At 53.9% G+C, this 24,653-nt stretch overlaps 2 protein-coding genes across 5 annotated transcripts; both read left to right on the top strand.

Annotated features, from left to right (window-relative positions):
* The first annotated feature begins 261 nt into the window (after window positions 1-261).
* On the top strand, window positions 262-7,341 carry SERPINF2 (serpin family F member 2). Of its 4 annotated transcripts, none has more exons than XM_059669169.1 (10): window positions 262-394; window positions 1,527-1,593; window positions 1,723-1,761; window positions 1,858-1,920; window positions 2,190-2,391; window positions 2,878-3,021; window positions 3,165-3,368; window positions 3,832-3,974; window positions 5,576-5,780; window positions 6,358-7,341. In XM_059669169.1, the coding sequence occupies exons 2-10, from the start codon at window positions 1,531-1,533 to the stop codon at window positions 6,768-6,770; spliced, it is 1,476 nt and encodes a 491-aa protein (XP_059525152.1). In that variant the 5' UTR covers window positions 262-394; window positions 1,527-1,530; the 3' UTR covers window positions 6,771-7,341. The 4 variants fall into 4 exon arrangements, with proteins under 4 accessions (XP_059525152.1, XP_059525151.1, XP_059525153.1 ...); XM_059669168.1 differs by having other exon boundaries at window positions 293-439; XM_059669170.1 differs by lacking the exon at window positions 262-394 and adding an exon at window positions 807-955.
* A 6,131-nt stretch (window positions 7,342-13,472) lies between these two features.
* On the top strand, window positions 13,473-24,281 carry SERPINF1 (serpin family F member 1). Its single transcript, XM_059669166.1, has 8 exons — window positions 13,473-13,608; window positions 17,632-17,720; window positions 19,009-19,207; window positions 20,050-20,205; window positions 20,573-20,776; window positions 21,841-21,983; window positions 23,217-23,427; window positions 23,879-24,281. Exons 2-8 carry the CDS (start codon window positions 17,640-17,642, stop codon window positions 24,136-24,138), a joined length of 1,254 nt encoding a protein of 417 aa, XP_059525149.1. The 5' UTR covers window positions 13,473-13,608; window positions 17,632-17,639; the 3' UTR covers window positions 24,139-24,281.
* The last annotated feature ends 372 nt before the right edge of the window (window positions 24,282-24,653 follow it).

Genomic DNA, 24,653 nt, shown 5'->3' with positions numbered 1-24,653 from the left:
GACGAAAGCAGGGATAATCCTCCACCTAATGGGGTCTCTGGAAGGCTCCTGCCCTTCCTCGATCTGCTCTCTAGATGAGGATAACCTCCTCCACTGCCCCCTGAACCTCCTTTCTCCAGGCTCAGGTGGGACCCAAATCCGTGTGCTTCCAGGTGGCTGTCTCAGGCTTAGAGGCCCTGGTGGGAAAGGGGCTTCCGGCCCCAATATCAATGTTTAATCGGATGTGCAGGTCAATATTTACCAGAGGAGAAAGCATCTGCACAGGGGTTGGCTGAGAGCAAAGGTCCTGGTGGGAGGGGAGGGCTGGGCTGGGCTGGCTGGAGCCGGAGCAGAGCGTGGGGAGCACCCAAGTGTCCCAGAGGGACATCGTGTGCAGCAGAGAGGAGCCTCAGAGGTAGGCGGGGAGTGGTAGCGGCCTGCTCCTCGGGCAGGAGAGGAGGTAGGAGCTGCCCACTTGGCGAGGGGGTCTGGGCTAAATTTATCCAGGAGCCTGTGGTTTCCCCGGCTCCTGGGGTGATGAAAGGTGGGGGGTCCAGGGGAAGGCTCTCTGGGACTTGAAAAACTTGAGTTCATTTCATGCCAGGAAGATTCAAAAGTCCAGGTTGGGGATCAGAACCTCGGCCAAGGGCCCTGTGTGGGATGGGGGCGGAGCCAGGGGTGGTAGAAGGATCCCCCAGAAGGACTGGCCCTGAGATGGGGTTGGGGTGTGTGAGACCTGCTCTGAGGCTAGATCTACACCTGTCCATTCCCTCCTGACAGCCTGGCTTCCCGGAGGCAGCCGGGGGCAGTGTTTCCCAAAAGTCCAAAGGTGGCTTTGGCCAGAGTCATTCATTGGGTTCTGCTGCTGGGTCAACAAGGTGGCTCTTGGGGCCTCCCCACCACCCCTGCCGAGACCTCAGAGCCTCCCCGGCCTGCCACCCTTGTGGGCAAGGCCAAACCAGACCAGCCAGAAAAGGCGGGCCAGCTGGATAGGAGATGTGGGGAGGGAGCCCCAGGACGAGGCAGGGCTCTCAGAAGAGGGGCCGTGGGCTAGGCGGCCCGCAGCCATTACCGAGTGCCAGGCCTTGCACTCCGGGCTCACAAACACTGTCTTATTTGGTCCTCACAATGCCCGTGGGAGGAGGTAGGGACCTGCGCCACCGTTTTACAAGATGAGAAGCCCGGAGGGGTGAGGGAGATGTCCAGGGTCCTCTGGCAAGAGTCGGTCTGGATCCACACCCAGGTCTCACTCACAATGCCAGGCCTTGGAGAAGGAGGGCTTTCTTCGCTTTGATATCGTTTCCCCCCGTGAACCGAAACACCCCTCGGCGCTGAGAGCCACTGCTGACGTATTTTGGGGGCTGTGTGCTGTAGCTGGCGTTGTCCTCTCCGCGATGATGGCTCGGACTCTGCCGGCCAGGGATCGTGTGGGTGGGATCCCACGGTGGTGTAGGGGCTTGGCTCAGCTGGCCAGTCAGCTCACTGGTGACAGTGTGTGTGTGTGTGGACGGGGGCAAGTTGGCAAGCAAGCTTCCTGCCCCTCACAGGAACATGGCACTGCTCCGGGGGCTCCTGGTACTCAGCTTGTCCTGCCTGCAAGGGCCCTGCTCAGTGGTGAGGAGTCTGGGTCTGGGTAGGGACGGGCGGTGGGTATGGAGGCCATAGGTCTGAGGGGGCAGAGAAGGGCAGGAGGGTTTGGCTCTGAGGGGGTTCCCCCTCCTCTCCTCATCCTTTTCTCAACAGTTCTCTCCAGCCAGCGCCATGGAGCCCTTGAGCCAGCAGGTACTGGGAGGAGGGGCTGAGAGGCGCCCCTGTGGCTCATGCAGGGTGGGGACCTGAGGGGAGGGGCCCTCTCCATTTGCTTCCTCCTTTCTCCAGATAGTGACCGGGCCCAGCCAGGAGAAGCTGTCCCCACTGAGCCTCCTCAAGTTGGTCAACCAGGTACAACCAGGTGGGGCTGGGAAAAAGTGGGCGGGCCCGAGGGAGGGGGGGACCATCAGCAGGGGTGAGGGGCCTGGGGGCGTGGCCTTGAGGCGGAGGGCTGAAGAGAGAGGGTGAGGGACCAGAGGAAGGCAGCCAGTCCCCAGAATGTATCAGGCAGGCCTGGGACAAGGCCCTGCTGCCCGTAGGCCCAGGGGCTGTGAAGCAGATCTTCCACACAGAACCGGAGCGACCCCTGGCCTCTGCTGACCCCCGCTATATCCCTGCAGGAGCCTGATGGCAAGACTGACCCGAAGGCGGCCTCGGGAGACTGCAATGAGGCCCCAGCCCCGGAGCAGACCCGCAGGCTGGCCAAGGCCATGATGGCCTTCACCACAGACCTATTCTCCCAGGTGGCCCAGAGTTCCACCCACCCCAACCTCGTCCTGTCGCCTCTGAGTGTGGCTCTGGCGCTGTCTCACCTGGCACTAGGTACTGTGGCAGCACCTGTCCAGACCAGCAGAGCTAGGAGGCCAGCAGGAGCTCACTCCTTCAGAATGACCCCTCCAGCGGGGTCACTGTGACATCTGCTAAACATGCAGACCCCTGGGTCCACTCAAGTCTCTGTGAATCAGATTCCCAGGAATTGGGCCCAAGGATCTGCTTCTGGTGACTTTTAGGCAAGAGTTTGCTAGCTACAATGTCTCCATTGGACTGGAGGGTCTCTTGTGGGAAACTGAGGTTCAGAAAGGAAGGACAATTTTCATGAGGGGTGATCACCCAGACTGTCAGCAGCAGACATGAAAGTAGAACTTGGGGGGGGGTCCTGTGACTCAGACCAGTTCAGCGGACATGAGGAGAGTGTGTGGTCCCATGGGTGCGCTCACCGTGGGTACTCAAGAGGGACTGGGGCAGGGGGGGTTGCCGTGGTGGTGGGAAAGAGCCCCAGCCTGGCCACAGCGATGCGGTCCCCTCCAGGCGCTCAGAACCAAACGCTGCAGAGGTTGCAGAAGGTGCTGCATGCAGACTCAGGGCCCTGCCTCCCCCACCTGCTCAGCCGCCTCTGCCAGGACCTGGGCCCGGGGGCATTCCGCATGGCTGCTAGGATGTACCTGCAGAAAGGTAGGTGCTGGTGGGAGGGTGCTCCCTAGCTAGGGCTGTGGGGGTGGACAGGGGGAGGGAGATGAGCTTGGCTTCAGTCAGTTGGGTCATCGCTGTCTGTGGAGCCTGAGCTCCGGGAACAGCCGGCGGCCCCTTCTGTGTAGGATTTCCCATCAAAGAGGACTTCCTGGAACAGTCGGAACGTCTCTTTGGGGCAAAGCCCATCAACCTGATGGGAAAGAAGGGGGATGACTTGGCAAACATCAACAACTGGGTGAAGGAGGCCACGGAGGGGAAGATTGAGGACTTCCTCTCGGAGATGGCAGACGACACCGTGCTGCTGCTCCTCAACGTCATCCATTTCCAGGGTGCGCTTCTCCTGTTCTCAGGTCCCCCAGCCTGGCAGCTCCTGCCCCCGCCCTGTAGGCTGAGCAGGCTGTGCAGCCGTCACTCTTCCTCCTCAGGGCGGAGCCTCTGGGTTGTGGCTTGGGAGAGGGTAGGAGACAGGTAGTGGTGTGGCAGGGAGGGGGCCCAGGAACGGGATGGGGCTGTTGTGGAGAGAGTACCCTAGAAGGAAACCCGGTCTGAAAAGACCCACGGGGAGGTCCCTGGGAGCATGGCAGGGTATGGGGAAAGTGCACACCCAGATTTTTAAAACTCTATAGAAAAGAGATGTCGGAACAACTGGGCCTCAACTGGCACAGCACCCTCTGGGGTCTCGGCCCCCACCTTTTGTCCCTGGAATGGGTTCTGGACGGGATGGGGAAGAGGCTGGTGCTATAGAACCCACCCTGGTCCAGTCTACGTGGCCCTGCCCTCTGCTGGATGCAGGTTTCTGGAAGAACAAGTTCGACCCGAGCCTCACCCAGAGAGGAACTTTCCACCTGGACGGGCAGTTCACGGTGCCGGTGGACATGATGCAGGCCCGCATGTACCCCCTGCGCTGGACCTTGCTGGAGCAGCCCTCGATACAGGTCACCCTTGATTGCCCAGGCCGGGCCTGGATGCTGGGAGGGGGGCAGGGAGTAGCAGGCTATGGAGCAGGCACAGGGCTGGGGAGGTGTGCCCTCACCTTCCTGTGGTTATGTCCCTGGGACACGTGGCGATGAAAGGTTTCACTAAGCCCCCACCGAAGGGGACTGAGGCTCCAGGCTCATTCATTCAACAAAACCGTATTGGGCATTTGCTCTGTGCAGATACCGTTCTAGGCCTTGGCCATTCAGTGGGACACAAGGGGAGCCCAGATCCCTGCTCTCAGATGGGAAGACACAAAGTACACAAGTACACAAATACCAACAGGATAATGTCAGTTCCTGATAAGTGCTATGAAGGGAAAAAACCTTTAAAAGGTGACCTAGGAGTGGTATGTTAGATAGAGTGGTCAGGGAGCATTTTTTGAGGAGAGGGCATTGAGTTGAGACCCAGGTGATCTCTAGTCACGAGGGTTTTAGTACAAGGACCCATGGGTTGTGGGGCACCCCAGCAGCCATGGAGCCACTTGGGGCCTTAGCACCCCCAAGCCTGGGAGGTGCGACCTGAGCTCTCATGCAGTGTTGCTTAGAAGGGAGGATCTGATTGGGAGGCATTTGTCAACATCCTGACAGAACATTCTGATTGGATAGAGTGAGATGCCAGGCTATCCCAGGTGTGGAGGCCCTTGCTTCTAGTCTAAACGTGGTCCCCTTGGCTTAGGCACTGACCCCTGGGGCCTGTGGCTGAGATGGCGGTGTTGGGTGGTTTCACAAGGCCAGCAGGACACAGGCCACACCTGCTTCTGCAGCCCTGCAGTGGGGCCTGTGGACGAGGCAGACCCTTGGAGTGGCATCCTGGCTTCTCTCCAGTTCACCCTGAAAGGAGATGGTCTGGTTTACCACCCACCAGATTTCATCCTGCTCTCCTTCCCTCCAGGCTCTGTCCTGCCCACACTTCCTTCCCCCTTGTCTCCGTCCCTCGTTCTCCCTGACCTTCCTGTTCTCAGGCACTTGGCAGGCAGGCCAGGCAGCCAAATGCTGGGGGTCCTGCCACCCATCTGGGCCTGTTGAGAGCCTTGGAGTGAAAGCTGCAAGAAACCATCGAGACCGGGGGTTTTCCTATTTCTTTAGCTACAGAAACCCTGTTCACATGAAATCCTACCCCAAGTCACAGGGCTGGGCAGGGTCACTGTTGAAGTGAGAGGGGTGGAGAGAGGACCATCCTTTGCAGCAGCTGCTCTGCAGAACCTGGGGCAGCTTGAAAACCAGCCACCCAAGTGCACTGTATACATGGAGGAACTGAGAGGGGGACACAGGGGTTCTTCACCCCAAGGCACAGGGCTAGCAGGTGGTAGCTGGTGAAGAGCTAGATCGACACCATTAACAAGCGTTATCCCTTTTGGTCACACGTCGACCTGCAATGTGGTAGGTGGTGTTGCTCCTCTTCGCATGGGGGGCACTGGAGGCTCGGGGAGGCTGAGCTCATACCTAAGGAGGATGGACTGGAACCCCGGTGCATCGGCCTCCGAAGCACATGCTGGCCCAGACCCACCTAGGTCTGGGTGCGTTCTGGTCCTCACGTTGTCTCCTTCCTTTGTCTGTAGGTGGCTCACTTCCCCTTTAAGAACAACATGAGCTTCGTGGTCATTGTGCCCACCTCCTTTGAGTGGAATGTGTCCCAGGTGCTGGCCAACCTGAGCTGGGACATCCTGCAGCAGCCCTTGCTTTGGGAGCGGCCCACCAAGGTCCAGCTGCCCAAGCTGCACCTGAAATACCAGCTGGACCTGGTGGCCACCCTCAGCCAGCTGGGTGAGGAGGGGCCTGGGGCAGCCCCTGGGTGGGTGAGGAGGAAGCCCCAGCTGGCAGGGGGTCGGGGCTAAAGCCAGCCTTGTGTTCTGGCCTTTTTTGAGGCTTAAGGAGGTGAGAGGGTTTGATGTGAGTCCCGGGACTGTCTGTCCTAGGACGCGTTGGGTGGCCCAGGTATTGAGGACCTGCTCTGCCCCAGACAGTGTTGCAGAGAATCCCAGGTGGAGAGCCTGGGTGGTAGGAGAGCCCTCCGTGTACAGAGAGCTCCGTCTAATGGAGTGGGCAGGTGAGGAGCCAGGACTTACAATTCAGCATCAGTAATAAGACAGAGGGCTTCTCTCTCTCCAGCTCACTCAGAACGTTGAAAAGGCACCTGTCTGGGCTTTGGAGCCGGAGATCAGGAAAGGCTTCCTGGAGGAAGTAACCTTTAAGCTGAGACTTGAAGGTTAAGTGGGAATTAACCAGGCATCTGTGGGTTCAAGGTGTTTCCTGGCCAGGCTGCCAGACACCCTCCCAGCCAGGTGCAGGCAGCCTATGGGGCAGAAGGCACCTCTGACCAGCTACCTCTTGCCCTGGGCAGGCCTGCAGGAGCTGTTTCAGAACCCGGACCTCAGTGGGATCTCTGACGAGAGCTTGGTGGTGTCCAGCGTCCAGCATCAGTCCACTTTGGAGCTCAGCGAGGCCGGCGTGGAGGCGGCCGCAGCCACCAGCTTGGCCATGTCCCGCATGTCCCTCTCCACCTTCAGCGTGAACCGCCCCTTCCTCTTCTTCATCCTCGAAGACACCACGAGCCTGCCCCTCTTTGTGGGCAGCGTGAGGAACCCCAACCCCGGTGCGCAGCGGGAGCACAAGGAGCAACAGGATTCCCCCGACAGCAGGGACCTCTTCCAGGACCTGAAAGACTTCATCCACGGCGACAAGCCCTTCGACCCTGACTTGAAACTGGAGCCCCTCTTCGAGGAGGATTACCCCCAATTTAGTACCCCCAAGTGAGGGGCTGTGGGCTCCGGCGTCCTGAGTCCCAGCCTGGGCCAGCTCTCAATTCATGTGACTCTTTCCAAACGGCTCTGTGGGATGAGGGGCGGGGGCCTGGGCGGGCAGGCCGGGGAGGAGAGGAGCCATTCTTTCTATCCCCTCTTGGGGAGTTTGGGGTAGGGTGGGGTGAGAGGAGGGGCAGCTGTGAACCCACTTTTGTCAGCAAGGTAGGTGGGTTATTCCTTTAGTCACCTTTGTTTACCAGAGCGCGGGGAGGAGGGACTGGAGGCCCTGGCTGGGGGAGGAGAGCTGGGCCCTGGGGGGCTCAGGGGCAGAGCACGGGCCTGGGTTAGACACTGTGGGTCAGCCTTGTCCTGCTCTGCATCTGCCATCACCTGCCCGAGGCCCATCAGCCTCCCCACTGGTCCTTAGTGATGCCCGCACCGCCCGGACTCCCTTTCCTTCCTCTCTCCTCTTCCTCCTCTGCCTAGGGTCTCAGGGGCTGAGGGGGGTGGCATTAGCTCCTTGGGGCTCTTTTGTAAAGTTTTTGTAGTGATTTTTATGCTACCTGAATAAAGAATGAATGGGCTGCTTTGAAGTCACTGTTGTGGGCGTGGGGGCTGGAGGGAGGAGGCCACAGAGGGGCTGGGCTGAGACTCAGCAGCCCTCTCTGCGCCACGTTTGGTCTCTGGCTGCTCGCCAGCCCTTCTCCACTGTGCAGTCCCCTCTGACCTCTCCGGAGGAGGGGGGGCGGGGGGGGGCACCTCCACGCCACCTGGCTCTGCTCTCAGCCTGTTCTCTCCACAGGCCTCAGGCAGCCCGCAACAAGGGCTGCTCAGAATAGCACCAGCCTCCTGTTTGGGGAGAACAACTGGCAATTAGAGAGCTTGAGGAGTTTCTAATTACACGCTGGCCCCTCTGCCAGGATGGCCCCTCTGCCAGGAGCTGGCGCCCGCCAGCCGGGGGGGGACGGCTCCAGCTGGAGGCTGTCAGCGCCTGAGGATTTGGGGGAAGTGGCTGGGGGCACCTTGGCACAGGGCAGGGGTAGCATGGGTGTCCACGTGGGTGGGCCCTTGTCTGTGAGTGTAGGGTGTCCATGTGGCAGCAGCACCTGCAGCCCTGAAGGGCAGTGATTATAATCCAGGGATGGAATCCTGCTCCTCACAAACGAGCAGGTGGGGAGACAGGTAATGAATAAACAAGGGGAATATCTGGAATGTCAGAGAGTGATTACCAGTAGAGCTGCGATGAGAAAGAAAGCAGAGAGTGAGACTTGAAGGGGTGAGGGGGGCACCGTGGAAATCCGGGGAAGAGCTTAAACCAGACCATGGCACCCCTCAATTAAAAGCCTTCCACAGTGTACTGGCAGAGGAATAGCAAGTGCAGAGTTCCCGAGGTGGGAGCGCAGTTGGAAGGTTCCGGATGAGCAGGAGGTCCGTGGGCTGGTGTGGAGGGAGTGAGGAGGAAGGTTTGAATCTAGTCATCACCCTGAGGGTCGCTGCCATTGCTTCCTAGGTTCTCCCACAGCTGCTCTGGCTGCTTTAATTGCATCCTTATTAAACACCACGCTTCCTGTGTGCCCAGCAGCCCACCCACCTCTGGGGATGCAGTGACATGAGCAAGCAGACAAGATCCCTGCTCCTGCGGCCTAAAGCTGGTGGTAGAGCAGTCTAAACAATAAACATGCGAACATTTTGTGTTGAAATATAGTATGCAAAGAACACAAGTCATAACTGTACATAAGCTTAATGAATTTGTTTATGAACCGAATACCCCTGTTGCAACCAGCACCCAGATCAAGAAACAGTATTCAGCCTCCTGATTTCTTAATTTTTTAAAAAATTTTCTATTGGTTTCAGAGAGGAAGGGAGAGGGAGAGATAGAAACATCAATGATGAGAGAGAATCATTGATCAACTGCCTCCTACAAGCCCCATACTGGGGATCGAACACACAACCTGGGCATGTGCCCTGACTGGGAATCGAACCGTGACCTCCTGGTTCATAGTTTGACACTCAACCACTGAGCCACGCTGGCCGGGCCCTCCTGACTTCTAATAGCATATTTGTCTTTCCTGGTTTTGGATTTTACATAAAGGAATCATATAGCCCGTGCTCTCTGTCTTGCTTCTTTCATTCAACCTCAAGTTTGTGAATTCATCTGTGTTATTGTGGATGGCCATAATTCATTCACTGTGGAAGGCTTTTAATTGAGGGGTGCCACGGTCTGGTTTAAGCTCTAGAAGGCTCATTTGGCTGCGATGTGGAGGACAGATTATAGGGGGATGGATGCAGGAGTAGGGAGACTGGTCAGCAGAGTGCTGGCCATGGAGGAAAGTGGTCAGAACTCAGACATGTTTTGCAGGTAAATGTTATAGAATCTGTAAACAGATTGTGTGGGAGATGAGGGAAATGAAAGGCCAGGAGCGGTGGGGTTCATTCTCCAAGTTCCTGAAGTTTGTCTTGAGAAAATGGCTTTTTTTGTTGTTATTAATCCTCACGTGAGGATATTTTTCCATTGATTTTAGATAGAGTGGAAGGAAGTTGGGGGGGGGGGAGAGAGAGAGAGAGAGAGAGAGAGAGAAAGAGAGAGAGAGAGAAACTTCGATTGGTTGCCTTCCGCATGCATCCCGAATGGGGTGGGGATGGAACCTGCAACCAGGTACATGCCCTTGACCGACCATTGAACCTGCGACCCTTTGGGGTGTGGGCCAACGCTCTAGCCACAGAGAAACATGGGCCAGGGCCAAGCCTCACACTTTGATAAAGGCTGTGGAATGAGCCTTAGGAGAGGGGCTACCTGCAGGAGCAGCTCTTGAACAACACCGGAGGGGCCGCTTCTGTAGTAGGAGAGGGGAGCACCCCTGTCTCAGTCATTGGAGGAGAGAGAAGTAATCGGGACATACGGAAAGGTGTAATGAATTGCATAATGCCACTGCGCAGCTCGAAAAATATTCTCAGTGTAGTGACAGGCTTACACTCCCTTCCCCCATCCTTCCCCTGCCCCCATAACCATCATCCTGAATTTGGTTTTCATGTTCATGCATTTTTTAATTTTCACTACCTGAGTTTTTCTTTTTTCTTTTTTAAATATATTTTACTGATTTTTTACAGAGAGGAAGGGAGAGGGATAGAGAGCTAGAAACATCGATGAGAGAGAAACATCGATCAGCTGCCTCCAGCACACTCCCCACTGGGTATGTGCCCGCAACTAAGGTATATGCCCTTGACCGGAATTGAACCTGGGACCTTTCAGTCCTCAGGCCAACGCTCTATCCACTGAGCCAAACTGGCCAGGGCATGAGTTTTTACCTATTAGTGCTCTACAGTATCATTTTGTGTGTTTTTTTTAGCCTTACATAAAGGTATCATCCTGTTTGCATTCTCCTGTAATTTGTATCACTCCACATGGTGAGATAAATTTGTGTTGATTTAAATGGCTTCCCTCGATTTTTTCTCAGGCTGTAGACCAGCCGTGGGCAAACTATGGCCCGCGGGCCGGATCCGGCCCTTTTGAAATGAATAAAACTAAAAAAAAGAAAAAAAGACCGTACCCTTTTATGTAATGATGTTTACTTTGAATTTATATTAGTTCACACAAACACTCCATCCATGCTTTTGTTCCGGCCCTCTGGTCCAGTTTAAGAACCCATTGTGGCCCTCGAGTCAAAAAGTTTGCCCACCCCTGCTGTGGACTTTGACACCCTTTATTTAGTGTCCTGCTGATGGACATGCAGGGAGCTCCCCCCCCCTTTTTTTTCCTCTATAAATCCTGCTTCTAGAACATTCTTTACATACTTCGTTGTGCACATATGTGGAGTGTTTTCAGCTCACATACTTAGGAGTGGAATTACTGAGATGTGGGTTGGGATTTACCTACCTTTGTCTGCCAGGGCTGCCACATACGGTTATGCACAACTTTGCCATCTGTTTCAGATTGTTTTTTCAAACTGCTTGTATCGCCAGCAGGGCGTAAGAGATCCTGGCCAGCACTTGTTTTTGTTAGATGTTTAAATGTTGCCCATCTGATGAGTGTGAAGCACACTCATCAATTACGGTTTTAACTTGCATTCCCCTGATTATTGGTGAGGACAAAACATCTTTTAGGATTTGTCTTCTGTGAATTACCTGGCCCTATTTTTCTGTTGAATTGTTTTTCTTATTGATTTGTAATTCTTCCTAAATCACAGTGATTTCTTTTGATCAGTTATCTGTGTTACAAACATTTTCTCCCAGTATGAGGCTTGTTTTTCATTTTGTTTTATGGTACTTTTCCATGAAAACTAGTTTTTAATGTTATTGCCAAATTTATCAATCTTTTATCATTTGCGCTTCTTTTGGTGTATATTGTCTTTTAAAAAAAAATCTTGCCGAAACCGGTTTGGCTCAGTGGATAGAGCGTCGGCCTGCGGGCTGAAGGGTCCCAGGTTCGATTCCGGTCAAGGGCATGTACCTGGGTTGCGGGCACATCCCCAGTAGGGGATGTGCAAGAAGCAGCTGATCGATGTTTCTCTCTCATCGATGTTTCTAACTCTCTATCTCTCTCCCTTCCTCTCTGTAAAAAATCAATAAAATACATTAAAAAAAAAAATCTTTCCTACCCAGAGATCACAAAGATAATCCATCTATACATTTTCCTGAAACATTTACAATTTTTCCTGTTGTATATGTCTGTTTGTGTTTGCTTTATATATATATATATATAATTTTTTTTTTATTGATTTCAGAGAGGAAGGGAGAGGGAGAGAGAGATAGAAACATCAATGATGAGAATCATTGATTGGCTGCCTCCTGCACACCCCCTACTGGGGACCAAGCCTGCAACTCGGGCATGTGCCCTTGACCGGAATCAAACCCGGGACCCTTTAGTCCGCAGGCTGACACTCTATCCACTGAGCCAAACTGTTCTTTTGTGTTTGCTTTCTTTTTTTTTTTTTAATATATTTTATTGATTTTTCACAGAGAGGAAGTAAAGGGGATAGAGAGTTAGAAACATCGATGAGAGTGAAACATCGATCAGCTGCCTCTTGCATACCCCCGACTGGGGATGTGCCCGCAACCAAGGTACATGCCCTTGGCCGGAATTGAACCTGGGACCCTTCAGCCCGCAAGGCGACGCTCTATCCACTGAGCCAAACCGGTCAGGGCTGTGTTTGCTTTTTAAAGCACCAAAACTATCTCTGAAAGGACACATGGGAATGAGATTAACATCTGCTGTCTCCAGGCCGTAGAGTTCGTGACTGAAGATCAGAGAGAGAGGAAGACTTTTTTCACTGCATACTTTTTGTTGCTTTTGATCTATTCAAAATTACATAAATAAATTAAATAAAAATTCATTTAAAAGGGTTCTGTAAAACCAGAGATGGTTTTTCACATTTAAATATCTACTGTACCTAGAGTTCATTTTTGTGTATGGTGTGAGACAGGGATCCAATTTTTTTTTTTTTTGTAATATATTTTATTGATTTTTTACAGAGAGGAAGGGAGAGGGATAGAGAGTTAGAAACATCGATGAGAGAGAACATCGATCAACTGCCTCCTGCACATCCCCCACTGGGGAAGTGCACGCAACCCAGGTACATGCCCTTGACCGGAATCGAACCTGGGACCCTTGAGTCCGCAGGCCGACGCTCTATCCACTGAGCCAAACCGGCCAGGGCTATTTATATATTTTTATTGATTTCAGAGAGGAAGGGAGAGGGAGAAATAGAAACATCAATGATGACAGAGAATCATCGATCGGCTGCCTCCTGCATGCCCCCTACTGGAATCAAGCCCACAACTCAGGCATGTGCCCTGACTGAGCATCAAACCATGACCTCCTGGTTCATAGGTGGATGCTCAACCACTGAACCATACCAGCCAAGCTCATCCCTTCATTTAAAAAATTCTTCTTGCCGAAACCGGTTTGGCTCAGTGGATAGAGCGTCAGCCTGCGGACTGAAAGGTCCCAGGTTCGATTCCGGTCAAGGGCATGTACCTGGGTTGCGGGCACATCCCCAGTGGGAGATGTGCAGGAGGCAGCTGATCGATGTTTCTCTCCCATCGATGTTTCTAACTATCTATCTCTCTCCCTTCCTCTCTGTAAAAAATCAATAAAATATATTTAAAAAAAAATTCTTCTTACTTATTGATTTTTTTTCAGGAGAGGGAAGGAGACAGAAAAAGAGAGAGAGAGAGAGAGAGAGAGAGAGAGAGAGAGAGAGAGAGAGATGGATTTGTTGTTCCACTTCTTTATGCATTCATTGGTTGCTTCTTGTAGGTGCCCTAACCGGGAATCAAACCTGCAACCTTGGCACATCAGGGTGACGCTCTAACCAACTGAGATACCCAGCCAGACCATCCCATCATTTTTCAGCTGAGAAAGGGAGGAACCATGAGAGTTGTCTTGCCCCAAATCCCAGTTAGTGTCCGAGCCAAGGACCAAGAAAAAACCAGAACCCCAGTATGGGCCAGTGTTTTCTCCACTCCACTAGCCTGCCTCTGGGGCCTCCTCCTGCAAGACTCTTCCTCAGTCCTGACTCCCACCTGGGCTGGCCAGGGTGCCCTCTGGGGGTGAAACCTCAGGCAGGGGGGAAGGCCAGGGCCTGAGGGAAGGTCTGGTGGAGCAGGGTGTGTGAATGTGTGTGTGGGTGGTAGGGGTGCATGGAGGAAGGGCAGCAGGGGGTTAAAGTTAACACCAGACAATGATGCAATCGCAGAATCTGAATTGAGTGCAGGCCGCTTTAAGACAGGAGTAGCTGTAATCTGAAGCCTGCTGGAAGCGGGATTGGGAGGCAACAGAAAAAGCTCCTGTGGTTGCAGGAGCCCCCTCAGTGTGCAGACTAAGCTGGCACCGAGCTGCAGCGCAGCCACAGGTAAAGCAGCCCTGCCGGCCTTTGTGTCAGGAGAAGACAGGACAGGCTCCCGTGGGCTGCGGGGCTGGGGAGAGGCAGGGCACCCAGGGAGTGGGAAAGAGAGGTGCCAGGGAGAGGAGGTGGGAAACGGTAGCCTCTGCAGCACGGACATCAGGGCTAGTGGAGGAGAGGGAGTTGGGGGTCAGAAGGCGGCAACCCAACCATCCCAAACTCCGTGCGCCACTAGGACAGGCTGGGAGAACTTGAACCAAGTGGGTGGGAAACAACGGAGAGGGCTGTGGCGGGGAGAAGCAGGGAGCTCAGCTGCAGGGTCAGGTCTGAGCGGCACCTCCAAGAGGCTCTGCAGCCCGGAAGGGAGGAGGCTGCCAGGGGCAGTGTTTCCACCAGGGCCGCTGGGGAGGCAGCGGATCCTGCAGCCCAGCCTGAGCTGGGCTCAGCTCGCTGCTGCTTTTCCAGGCAACTGGTGCTGATTTCAATGGTAACGTCCCAGCACTGCCAGGCAGCTGGGCTGTTAAGCGGTGCTGGGGGGCTGGGATGGAGGACAGCTGTGTGCTTCTCCCCTGTGCCCACACTTTTCTGTTGGCCAAGGGAGCTGCCAGGAAAAGCTGGCAGGTCAATGGGGTTCTGGCCTCTCACACACAGAGATTGTTATGGAGCCCAGCCAGTGTTTGGGGTTGGGGGGCTCAGCTGCCAGTGCTGGAGAGAATGCTGCCCGCACCCCTTCCGCTGCCTGAGGCATGCCACAGCAAGGCGTGGGTCCGGGCCAAAGGACAGCTGCAGGCTTCCCAGAAACCCCATCCCTGCCTGGCCCATGCCCATCCACTGGGAGTTCAGCCCCAGGCTGAGGGTGGGAGAGGCAGGGGCCGGGGAGTACTTGCCCAAGGCTGGTCCTTCTGAGGTGTGGGGAGGGGCAGCTCATGGGCACTCTGGCTCCTTAATCAGGTCTTCATAGGAAACATTGACTGGGGACTGATGGAGTCACTGTAGGTGGGGTGGGCTGGGAGAGGACCCCCTGGAATCCCCCTCCCTGAGCCAGGGGAGAGGGTGTGCCCTTCCTTGCGCTGCCCATGTGGTCCACCACCCTGTGGCTTGAAGGCTCTGTGGTTCTGGGAGGAGGAGGAGCGGGTAGGGGGAGGAAAGAGAGGGGGAAGAAGAGGAGGAGGGATGGTGTTTGTCTCACAATTGGGTTTAATTAGAAACACATGCATGGGCTCAAATGGCTCCTTCTAGCTTGAAGTCAAGATCATGAAACCCCCGTTCCTTGTGCCTTTTGATCTGGGCCATGTGGCAGGGAGTAAGGCCTGACCTTGGCCCAGCAGCGAGGTATCTGCTTCCTCCCCTGCCCTCCCCAACCCGGTAGGACAGGAATCTGGCTGGAATACTGCCCTTTGGACAGGATGGCATCGTTGTCCCTATGCCCCTGGCCAGGCAATGGCTGCCTGCCCCAGGCCATGAACGATCACCCTGGACAGGGCATCGAGTGTGCTCAGAGGGGCCCCCCATGCAGACCCTTACCCTTGTAGGGGGCTTTCAATAATCTCTCCGCTTCCCTCATCCCCAGGGCTAAGGTGGAGGACTCAAAGAGGTGCTATTAATGCTACGCGTCCCAGTGCCTGGCCCTGGGCCAGCTGTGGAGCCACGTGCCTTATCCCACCAGGGTCCCTCACTTCGTCTTCAGTCCACAGCCCACCCACATGGTGATCGTGATCACGGGACCGGGGGCTTGGGCTCAGACTCTGTAGGGATCCCCACAGAGAAGGCCCCACCTTCACAGGGATTGGAATTGTGAACTTCGTTTGCTTAAACACTGTCCCAGGATGACCCCTATCCCTGGCTCCTATCGCAACTCCCTGCTGGCCAGAGCAACGAGAGCTAACAACTTCTCCTCTGGCCTCGCTGCCTGCGGATCTCACTGAATTTTCAGTCTCCAGTAAACCAGTCCCCTGAGGCTCAGGCAAGGAGGGCTCCCGCCAGCTCTGGGTGGGGCTGGCTGGGTGGAGAACACAGCTGAAAGCTGGGTGGTGTTAGGTCTCTATCTGGCCTTGCAGAGAGCTTCCCCCTTTGTCTCCCTGAGCGGCAGGGGCAGCCACGTGGAAGGGCAGCTGCTGAGGAGACAGGGCTCCGCACTGAGACGCGAGCTCTGGATGGGGGTTTACAGGGAAAGCGGGTTCCCACGGGCAGGCCAGCCAGAAGCTGGGCACTCAGGCGGCGATCTTTTCTTTGTTGCCTTTCATGCTCTATAACGTTGCCCAGTGGATTATCAGGCTCCCTTTTAAGGACTTCAGCCAAAAGTCACACACTGCCCTCCCAACTTTCCTCTTTGTTCTGAGAAGTCAGAAAAGTATGTGTTGTGTGTGTGGGGTGTGATTGGGTACATGAAAGGACAATGAGAGGTCTCGAGACCCTTGGCGTGTGTGTGTGTGTGTGTGTGTGTGTGTGTGTGTGTGTGTTGCAGGGGAGGGGAGGGGCAGGCAGGGAAGACAGACGGTAAATTCTTGACAGTGTGGATGGAGGGAGGACATGCACCAGACAAAGGTCCTGGTGGTCGAGACGTTGTCCCACTTTCTAACCAGAAGGCCTCTTGAAAGATCTGATTTGGGAACCCCCACCCGCAGCTGCCTCATCCCTTTCCCCATCCCTTCCCCCCACATCATGATCCCAGGGGTGAGCCCCGATGTACAGTGAATGCAGGAGGGTAAGGGATGGTGGAGCACCCAGAGCAAGCCTGTCAAACTCAAAGGCGAACACGGGCCAAATAAAGGAGGCATGCTGCCTTCGGGGTGGAAAGTTTGATATGCCTGACCTAGAGCCCTGGACCCTTTTCCCTTGTGGTCCAGGGGCCAGGCCAGAGCCAGGTCAGAAGAGACCACGGCTGGGGAGTCGAAGGGACTTGGGTGGTCTTTCTAAGAGGGGGGTTGCTGAACCTGGAGGAAGGAAGGCTTTGGAGGAGTAAGAGCCATTTCGAGCTGGTAGGGGGAAGAAGACCTGGCTCCCCAGGGGAGAAGGGGGCCCCCCGTTGGAGGGACACGTTTTGACTCAGGGACCACTGGAGCGCTCCCCCTGTCTCTGGCACTGGGAAGTGCGATGAAGGCATCACCTACTTTAATCCTCATCACAATAGTTAAGAACTACTTGATTTCCATTTCACTAGAGAAGAGATTATGATTTAGAAAGCTATTAAGCCCTAGCCAGTTTGGCTCTGTGGACTGAAGGGTCCAGGGTTCGATTCTGGTCAAGGGCATGTAGCTGGGTTGCAGGCTTGATCCTCCTGCCCCTGTCGGGACACATGAGGGAGGCAACCAATCGATGTGTCTCTCTCACATCGATGTTTCTCTCTCCGTCTCTCCCCCTCCCTCCCATTCTCTCTAAAAATCAATGGAAAAAAATATCCTCAGGTGAAAATTAGAAAAAAAAGAAAAAGAAAAAAAGCTATTAAGACACAGAATTGAAATTTGAGCCCAGGCTGTCCCACCCAAGGCCCAGCACTCCTAACCGTGAGAATCAGGGCTCTGTCTGGGAAGGAAATGAATCCCTTATGAGGCCACAGCTTCCAGGCCAGAGGAGTTCAATGAGTTTGAGAACTTCCTGGGGAGAGCAGGGGCTGGACCGGATGCCTCCACTCTCTGTATTCAGTGATTCTACTCATGAGGCCTAGATGTTGCCCCCATTCTGCTACTAGACATTGCCCCAAATCCTGTGTCATGAGCTGGCCCGGTGCCTCCAGGGGAAAACCTTGGTGTGCATTTCCTAGACATACCCACACTGGGAGCCCACTGCTGGGTCTTCACTGTCCTGGGCTTTAGGCTCACAGGTGGGTCTCCTGACACAGACCATGGAGTGAGAGCCCAAGCTCACCTGGTGTGACTGTGGGCCCTGAGGCAGGTGAGGTGGGGAGTGGCCGAGAGGGAGGGATCTAGCTGAGCGTCCACTTCCAGCCTGGGGAGGCTAGAGGGAAGGTGCCCAGGGTGGTGGGTGCAGGGTGGGGGTGAGGGACGCAGCCTGCCACCTCCGGCTTTCTTGCAGGCCCCGGGATGCAGGCCCTCATGCTACTCCTCTGGACTGGAGCCCTCCTCAGGAGCGGCAGCTGCCAGAACGACGCTGGCAGCCCGGAGGTCAGTGGTGGTGGGTGGGGTGGGTGGGGGCATGGGAAGTGGTGGTGGGTGGGGTGGGGGCCTCTCCTTTGCAGGCACCCAGGTTCCAGGCCAGGCCTCTATACCTAGACATCAGCAAAACAGAGAAAATGTCTTGCCCCACCTTTCAGAGAACAGAGTGGGGACAAAAATAAGATCCTCAAAAGCGAAAAGCAAAAGCACTCTCGCAAGCCTGGGGTGCCCCTTCAGTGCAGACCCTCGTGCCCCACGAGGGGCCAGGGCAGCCAGGGCACACTGGCTGCAGGCCTGGACTTTGTCGTGAGTTCGAGTGGAATTCTGGCTCTCCCTCTCACTAACTTGGTGACCTTAGACAAGTCACTTGTATCTATGAAATGGGATTTAAAAATACCCATCATTACAGGACCATGCGGCCTGACACTTGTATCTCATCTATGAACGCCTGCTCTGCAAAAGGCGGTTCTTGCCTTTAAGGGACTCCGTCTTTTGAGATATTAGTCTGGGGAGGTCATCAAATACGTCAACAAGCATGAGATGAAGCTACTAAAATGAAAAGAAGTAGCACAGAGCCCAGTCAGTACAGGGCAGATGGTTAATATATGGTACTGAACTCTAAAAAAGGTCAGAAAACCAAAAGGTCCCTTCCGATTGGGGCAAACTGGGGAAGTCTGTGGTGGAGGAGGTGATGTCGGATCAGGGCCGTCAAAGACAGAGGTTTGATGGGTGGAGAGAGACCTGGGAGCAGTGAGTGAGGGAGAGCAGACAGGAATCTGGTCTGGCCTGAGAACAGCGTTTCTTGGGAGAGGAGGAGGCTCCTCTTCTCTCCTTGGATTTAAAATTTTTTAAATTATTTTTTAAAAATATATTTTTATTGATTGTAGAGAGAGGAAGGGAGAGGGAGAAAGATAGACACATCAGTGATGAGAATCATTCATCCGCTGTCTCCTACACGCCCCCTGCTGGGGATCGAGCCTGCAGCCCGGGCATGTGCCCTGACTTCCATCACACAGGTTCATGGGTTGATGCTCAACCACTGAGCCACACTGACTGGACTTATTTTTTTTTAAGTGTGTCACAGGCCTGAGGCTCGCAGGTCAATAGGGTTGAAACCTGGTCAGCTAGTCTCTCTTCTGGACTGCCTCTCCCCAGCAGAGGGCTCCTGCATGCTCACTCCAGCGTTAGGCTAAACACACCACAGTCAGGCGGGGGCCAGAACCATAGTCCCACCCAAAGCGCTGCACAGGCCAGTCACCCACTGCTCATCTCCACTGGTCCTTGTACTCAAATCCAGGGCTCCCCAGACCACGAGACCACAGCGGGGTCTGTGGAGGAGGAGGATCCCTTTTTCAAGGTCCCGGTGAACAAGCTGGCAGCGGCCGTCTCCAACTTTGGCTACGACCTGTACCGCGTGAAATCCAGCACGAGCCCCACGGCCAATGTGCTCCTGTCTCCACTCAGCGTGGCCACGGCGCTCTCCGCCCTCTCGCTGGGTGAGTTCTCTGACCAGAAAGCCCCCGGGTCCCAGAGCTGCCATGGGGCCACCGCACATCTCTGGCTCTCCAAGCCCCAGAGCGCCTGCATCTCAGGGAGGGGCGTAGAGATGCTGAGACTAGTCCCAGCAGGTCCCAGCAGGCAAGTGCTGTGCACACACAGGTCCCTCGCTCCCCCGGGGGGTGCTGACACCAGTGTGCGGCTTCAGGACCACTTACTGACATGGGGACTTTGATGCTCATTAATTCCTTAAATGAGCTGCCACTATGTGCCAGACATTAGGCTCGGTTCTGGGGATGTAACTGCACAAAAGTGGACACAGTTTTTGCCTTCACTTGGGTCATGGGGAAATGAATAAGTGAGGCCCTGGTTGGGTAACTCGTTGGTTACAGCATTGTCCCAATATGCCAAGGTTGCGGGTTCAATCCTGGGTCAGGGCACATACAGGAAGCAACCGATGAATGCACAAGTAAGCAGAACAACAAATTGATGTCTGTCTCTCTCTTCCTCCCTTCCTCTCTCTAAAAATAAAAAATCAATAAAAATAAGTAAATAACAAGCCGGCAACTACAGAACAGTCTGGTGAGGCTGTGATGGGAGAAGCACAGGGACCTGCACCCTCAGGCCCACCCTTATCTCTCTCTGGGCCGGAGGCCCTTAGTCTGCTTCAGGAAAACCTCTATTTCTTCTGTTGCCTTCAAAGTCCTTCGTACCTAAGAATGTCTCCGATATCGGGAGACAAAAGACTAAGGTACAGTGCTCCTGTCCTGCCCTGCCCTGGGAGCTGGCCTGAGCTGGCTGGTGCGCAGTCATCGAGCCCACATCCTTGTCTCTCTGGCAGGAGCTGAACAGCGGACAGAATCCAGCATCCACCGGGCTCTCTACTATGACCTGATCACCAACCCAGACATCCACGGCACCTACAAGGAGCTCCTGGCCTCCGTCACTGCCCCCCAGAAAAACCTCAAGACTGCTTCCCGGATCGTCTTTGAGAAGAGTGAGTGTGCTCGCCTGAGCTGCAGGAGGAGCGTGGGGGGTTTCTTTTCATGTCTGCCCCGGCCTGGCCCAGCCCTGGTAGGCAGGAAGCGGCCCTGTGAGCCCAAAGGGGATCTGAAAGAGGAAGTGGGCTGAGGGAGGGTCAGGGGAGGGCAGTAACACGAAGAGAAACAGCAAGGAGCAGAATCTGTAGTTCCCTGCCCAGTGCCGCCTGGGGAAGCTGGCACGCAGTCCCAGCCAGTTACGGGAAGACCCCGGGCGGGAAGTCAGGGCCCGAGTGTAAACCAGAACCTCAGCCTGGCATGCCTCCAAGGAGGGGATGCGGGTTTCGCTCTCAGACGGCACTAACCCTGCGCGTCTCTCCCCAGAGCTGCGGATAAAATCCAGCTTTGTCGCACCACTGGAGAAGTCATACGGGACCAGGCCCAGAGTCCTGACCGGCAACTCCCGCACGGACCTTCAGGAGATTAACAACTGGGTGCAGGCCCAGACGAAAGGGAAAATCGCTAGGTCCACAAGGGACTTGCCCAGTGAAATCAGCATTCTCCTTCTGGGTGTGGCTTACTTCAAGGGTGAGGCCTTCTCCACTTCTCTGTAGGCCAAGGGTGGATGGTGGGCGTCAGACGGGACCAGGAAAGAGGGGAGGTCAAAGACCTAGTTCAGTAACTACCCGGGGGCGAAGCCAGAGGAGGGCCTGAGAAACGCACTTGGCTGAGCGTTATCTGGTGTGGTCAGATTCCTGGCCTACGAAGTGTAAAAGGCTGTGAGGAGACGAGTGGAGGAAAGAACACATGACCGTCTTGTGCCTGTGTGGGTTGGGCACTGCTTGGTTTCTGGCTGGGCCAGAGCCCGGCTCTGTCTTTTCTGGCTGCAGAGCCTTGCAGACCCTCCGTAGCCTCTCTGGGCCTATTTTCTCATCTCCAACATGGGGACTCTAGGTCCCTCCCATTCTCACATCAGCCCTAGCGCTGTGCCCAGGAGCAGGTACCACTAAGCCCCTGCTGGCTCTCTAACAGCATTCTTCCAGGCTGTGGTGATAGGCCCAAGACTTCCCCGGGCCCATGGGAGGCCAGCCCCATTCCGATAAGCCTCGGGTGGGGTTTTGGGCAACCTCCCCTTAAAATGCTTTATAACCATCTATGGAGCAGTAGTAAGAATGGACCCCTAAATTCCCAGAGAAACACTCAACCTGCAGCACTGATCCCCACGAAGCGAAAGAAGCAGTTCCAAACCAGCCTGTTAAAAGGCAACATTGAACGAAGGGAACTGATCATCAACTTGCTGTGTGACTCTGGCAAGTCCCTTTGCCTCTCTGGGCTGCAGTGCTTTTCCAGCTGTGAGAGGGGTGATGAGAGGAGGTCCAGGCCCCTTCCAGCTCTGACCTGCTTTGATTCTGTCTCCCGGACACACCACTGTAGAAGCGTCAACCAGGTTACTGTTCTCCCCGGTGGTCATGGAACTTGTACCATCCATCCAGTCAAATGAATAAAATCGACATATTTCCTTCTGAGCTTACGTATTCCCTGATGTGTCAGGGCCTTTGACACTGAGGTTCCCTTAGCTATGCTTTGGTCTCCGCCTGGTCCTAGCCTTTCTGTCTCCCGGGACTTAGGGCGCTCCATGTGTTTCATTCCAGGGCAGTGGGTAACAAAGTTTGATCCCAAAAAGACTTCCCTCCAGGATTTCCACTTGGATGAGGAGAGGACTGTGAGAGTGCCCATGATGTCAGAGCCCAAGGCTGTCTTACGCTACGGCTTGGATTCTGACCTGAACTGCAAGGTTTGTAGGTAGGGGTGGGGGGAGTGAACATCAGACGGCGATCTAACTTTTACCTACTGCGTGACTTTCCACAGTAGCTTCTCTGTATCTTTTTTTTTTTCTTCTTAAAATAAAAGTGGGTAGAAACTTACCTTCTCAGGGTTACGTGTAAGAGTTAATGAGGTAATGTGACGTTACCTTCTTGTGAAATTAGGGCCCTCCAGATTGGATACTCAAATGTTGGTTTAAAAAACCTTTCTTTCCTTTCTTCAATTTGTGTGTGTGTGGGGCGAGGGGGGTACTTTTATTTCTGGAATTCAAAGCCAAACTTTCAAAAACTGCCACAAACTCCAAATTGCTGACCTTCTAAGTCTTTCACATATACCTGACTTCTTTTCATTCTAAGTCAGTAGTTCTTAACCTTTTTCTTTGGGAATCTGACAAAGCACCCGAAATACCTGAAATACTTGAAAGAAATGCCATATATGCACACACACACACACACACACACACACACACACACACACACACACACACGTTTCTGTATATAATTTCAGGGGCTACTGGGGCCTGGGATGCAATTTGTTGCGTGGATCTTGGGGTAAAAACCTCCGGTCAAAGGACCCACTTTATGGTGGCTTCTGTGTTCTGTACCCATTGCCCCTGTTACACGGCTCCCTGTGTAACAGATGATTAGTAACTGTTGGCAGATAAACCTGGGGAGAAGACAGAGACCTAGAGTTCAATCCCACCTCCTTAGAACCACAGGAGAAAATTCTTTCAGCAGATAATCAGTTGGTATTGGGCCAAGGTAAGAAAAGACGTCAGCCCTAGCCGGCTTGGCTCAGTGGATAGAGCATCAGCCTGCGGACTGATGGGTCCCAGGTTCGATTCCGGCCAAGGGCACATGCCTGGGTTGAGGGCTCGATCCCCAGTGGGGGGTGTGCAGGAGGCAGCCGATCAATGATTCTCTCTCATCATTGATGTTTCTATCTCTCTCTCTACTCCCTTCCTCTCTGAAAAAAATAAATATTAAAAAAAAGAAAAAAAAATGACGTCAACTTTTTGAAGGAACATTAGTAAACATCTTGCTGCATGAACGCAATAGCCTAGAGGGACAACTGTGAACTAGAGTAGGGGCTGGGGAAAGCAGGCCCAGGGCCCCACCGTGTAAGCGTGTGCGTGTGCATGTGTATTCCTAGGCTCCTAAGCTCTAGAGGACCAACTCATGTGGTCTCTTCCCTGTTGTTTCAGATTGCCCAGTTGCCCTTGACTGGAAGCATGAGTATCATCTTCTTCCTGCCCCTGAAAGTGACCCAGAACTTGACCATGATAGAAGAGAGCCTCACCTCTGAGTTCGTTCATGACATAGACAGAGAACTGAAGACGGTTCAAGCAGTCCTGTCCGTCCCCAAGCTGAAGCTGAGTTACGAAGGCGAAGTCACTAAGTCCCTGCAGGACATGAGTATGTTTGCAAGGCTCCTTTGCCTTGGTGGTGGGTGGGGTTGAGTCTTGGAGCCTTCTGCCTCGCTAAGCAGAACTCGCCTTTGTAGGGAGACCCTGGATGATTCCTTAATTGTCAGACATGGTGCTGGAGAAGCCTTCCTTATCAGACTCATTCTTAGCGCCATGACCCTACATCCTATAAAGCCCCATGACCATACATCCTATAACAGGCACTCAGAACACTGCCTCTCAAGACAGATGCGTAGATTTGGTTCCTAAGCTTAACCTCAATTGCTGTGTGCTTTTGGGCAAATCACTCAGCCTTTAACTGCAGCCCTATCTATCTCACAAAAGGTCAAAAGAGCTGTTCCACTCCCCGCTTGCTTCCCTCTTTGAATCAGGATTTAGGAATTAGGGCGGTATTCTTCCTTGGGGTGTTGGCTGATGGAAAACTCTCTTCATCTCTGCAGAGCTGCAATCCTTGTTCGATTCACCAGACTTCAGCAAGATCACGGGCAAATCTATCAAACTTACCCAAGTGGAACATCGCGCTGGCTTCGAGTGGAATGAGGATGGGGCAGGCACCACCCCTAGCGCGGAGCTCCAGCCCGCTCGCCTCACCTTCCCCCTGGACTATCACCTTAACCAGCCGTTCATCTTTGTACTGAGGGACGCGGACACGGGGGCCCTTCTCTTCATAGGCAAAATTCTGGACCCCAGGGGCACTTAATGCTCCAGTTTAATGTTCAAATACCCCCACCCAAAAAACAAAAAACAAAACAACAACCCTAGAGGGATGGCAGATTACATATGACATGAAGGCTGCCCCTATGTTTCAATGTATACTTTGCAATAAAAGTGCTTTATCCTTAATTTTTGTTACCCTGTTCCTCTTCCTTTTTTGAGCCGTATTAAGTTTAATCTGAAGATAAACAGCCCTTTGGGAATTTATTGGTCCTGCACTTCTAGCCTGGGTCTCTCTAAGCTCTGCAGAAAGTTGCCATTTATAAGGACTTTCAGTTATCTGAGCTGTATAAGGCAGGGACTGATTCTCTGCTCTGGGAATTACGAATTCTCTACTAGGATTACGAATGCCCCCAGGAGGGCATTTCCTGGCTCCACAATCTTAAATAAACCAGACTTTTAGTTTTTTTAAAAACAGAGAGAGAAACAAAGATTTTTTTTTTTTGTTTCAACCATCCATGCATTCATTGGTTGAGTCTTGAATGTGCCCTAAGGATTGAA

The sequence above is a fragment of the Myotis daubentonii genome, chromosome 16, assembly GCF_963259705.1.
Source record: "Myotis daubentonii chromosome 16, mMyoDau2.1, whole genome shotgun sequence".
In the NCBI taxonomy this organism is placed as follows: Eukaryota; Metazoa; Chordata; class Mammalia; order Chiroptera; family Vespertilionidae; genus Myotis; species Myotis daubentonii.
The sequence above is the reverse complement of the archived record's forward strand: the minus strand, read 5'-3'. Positions and strand labels throughout refer to the sequence as shown.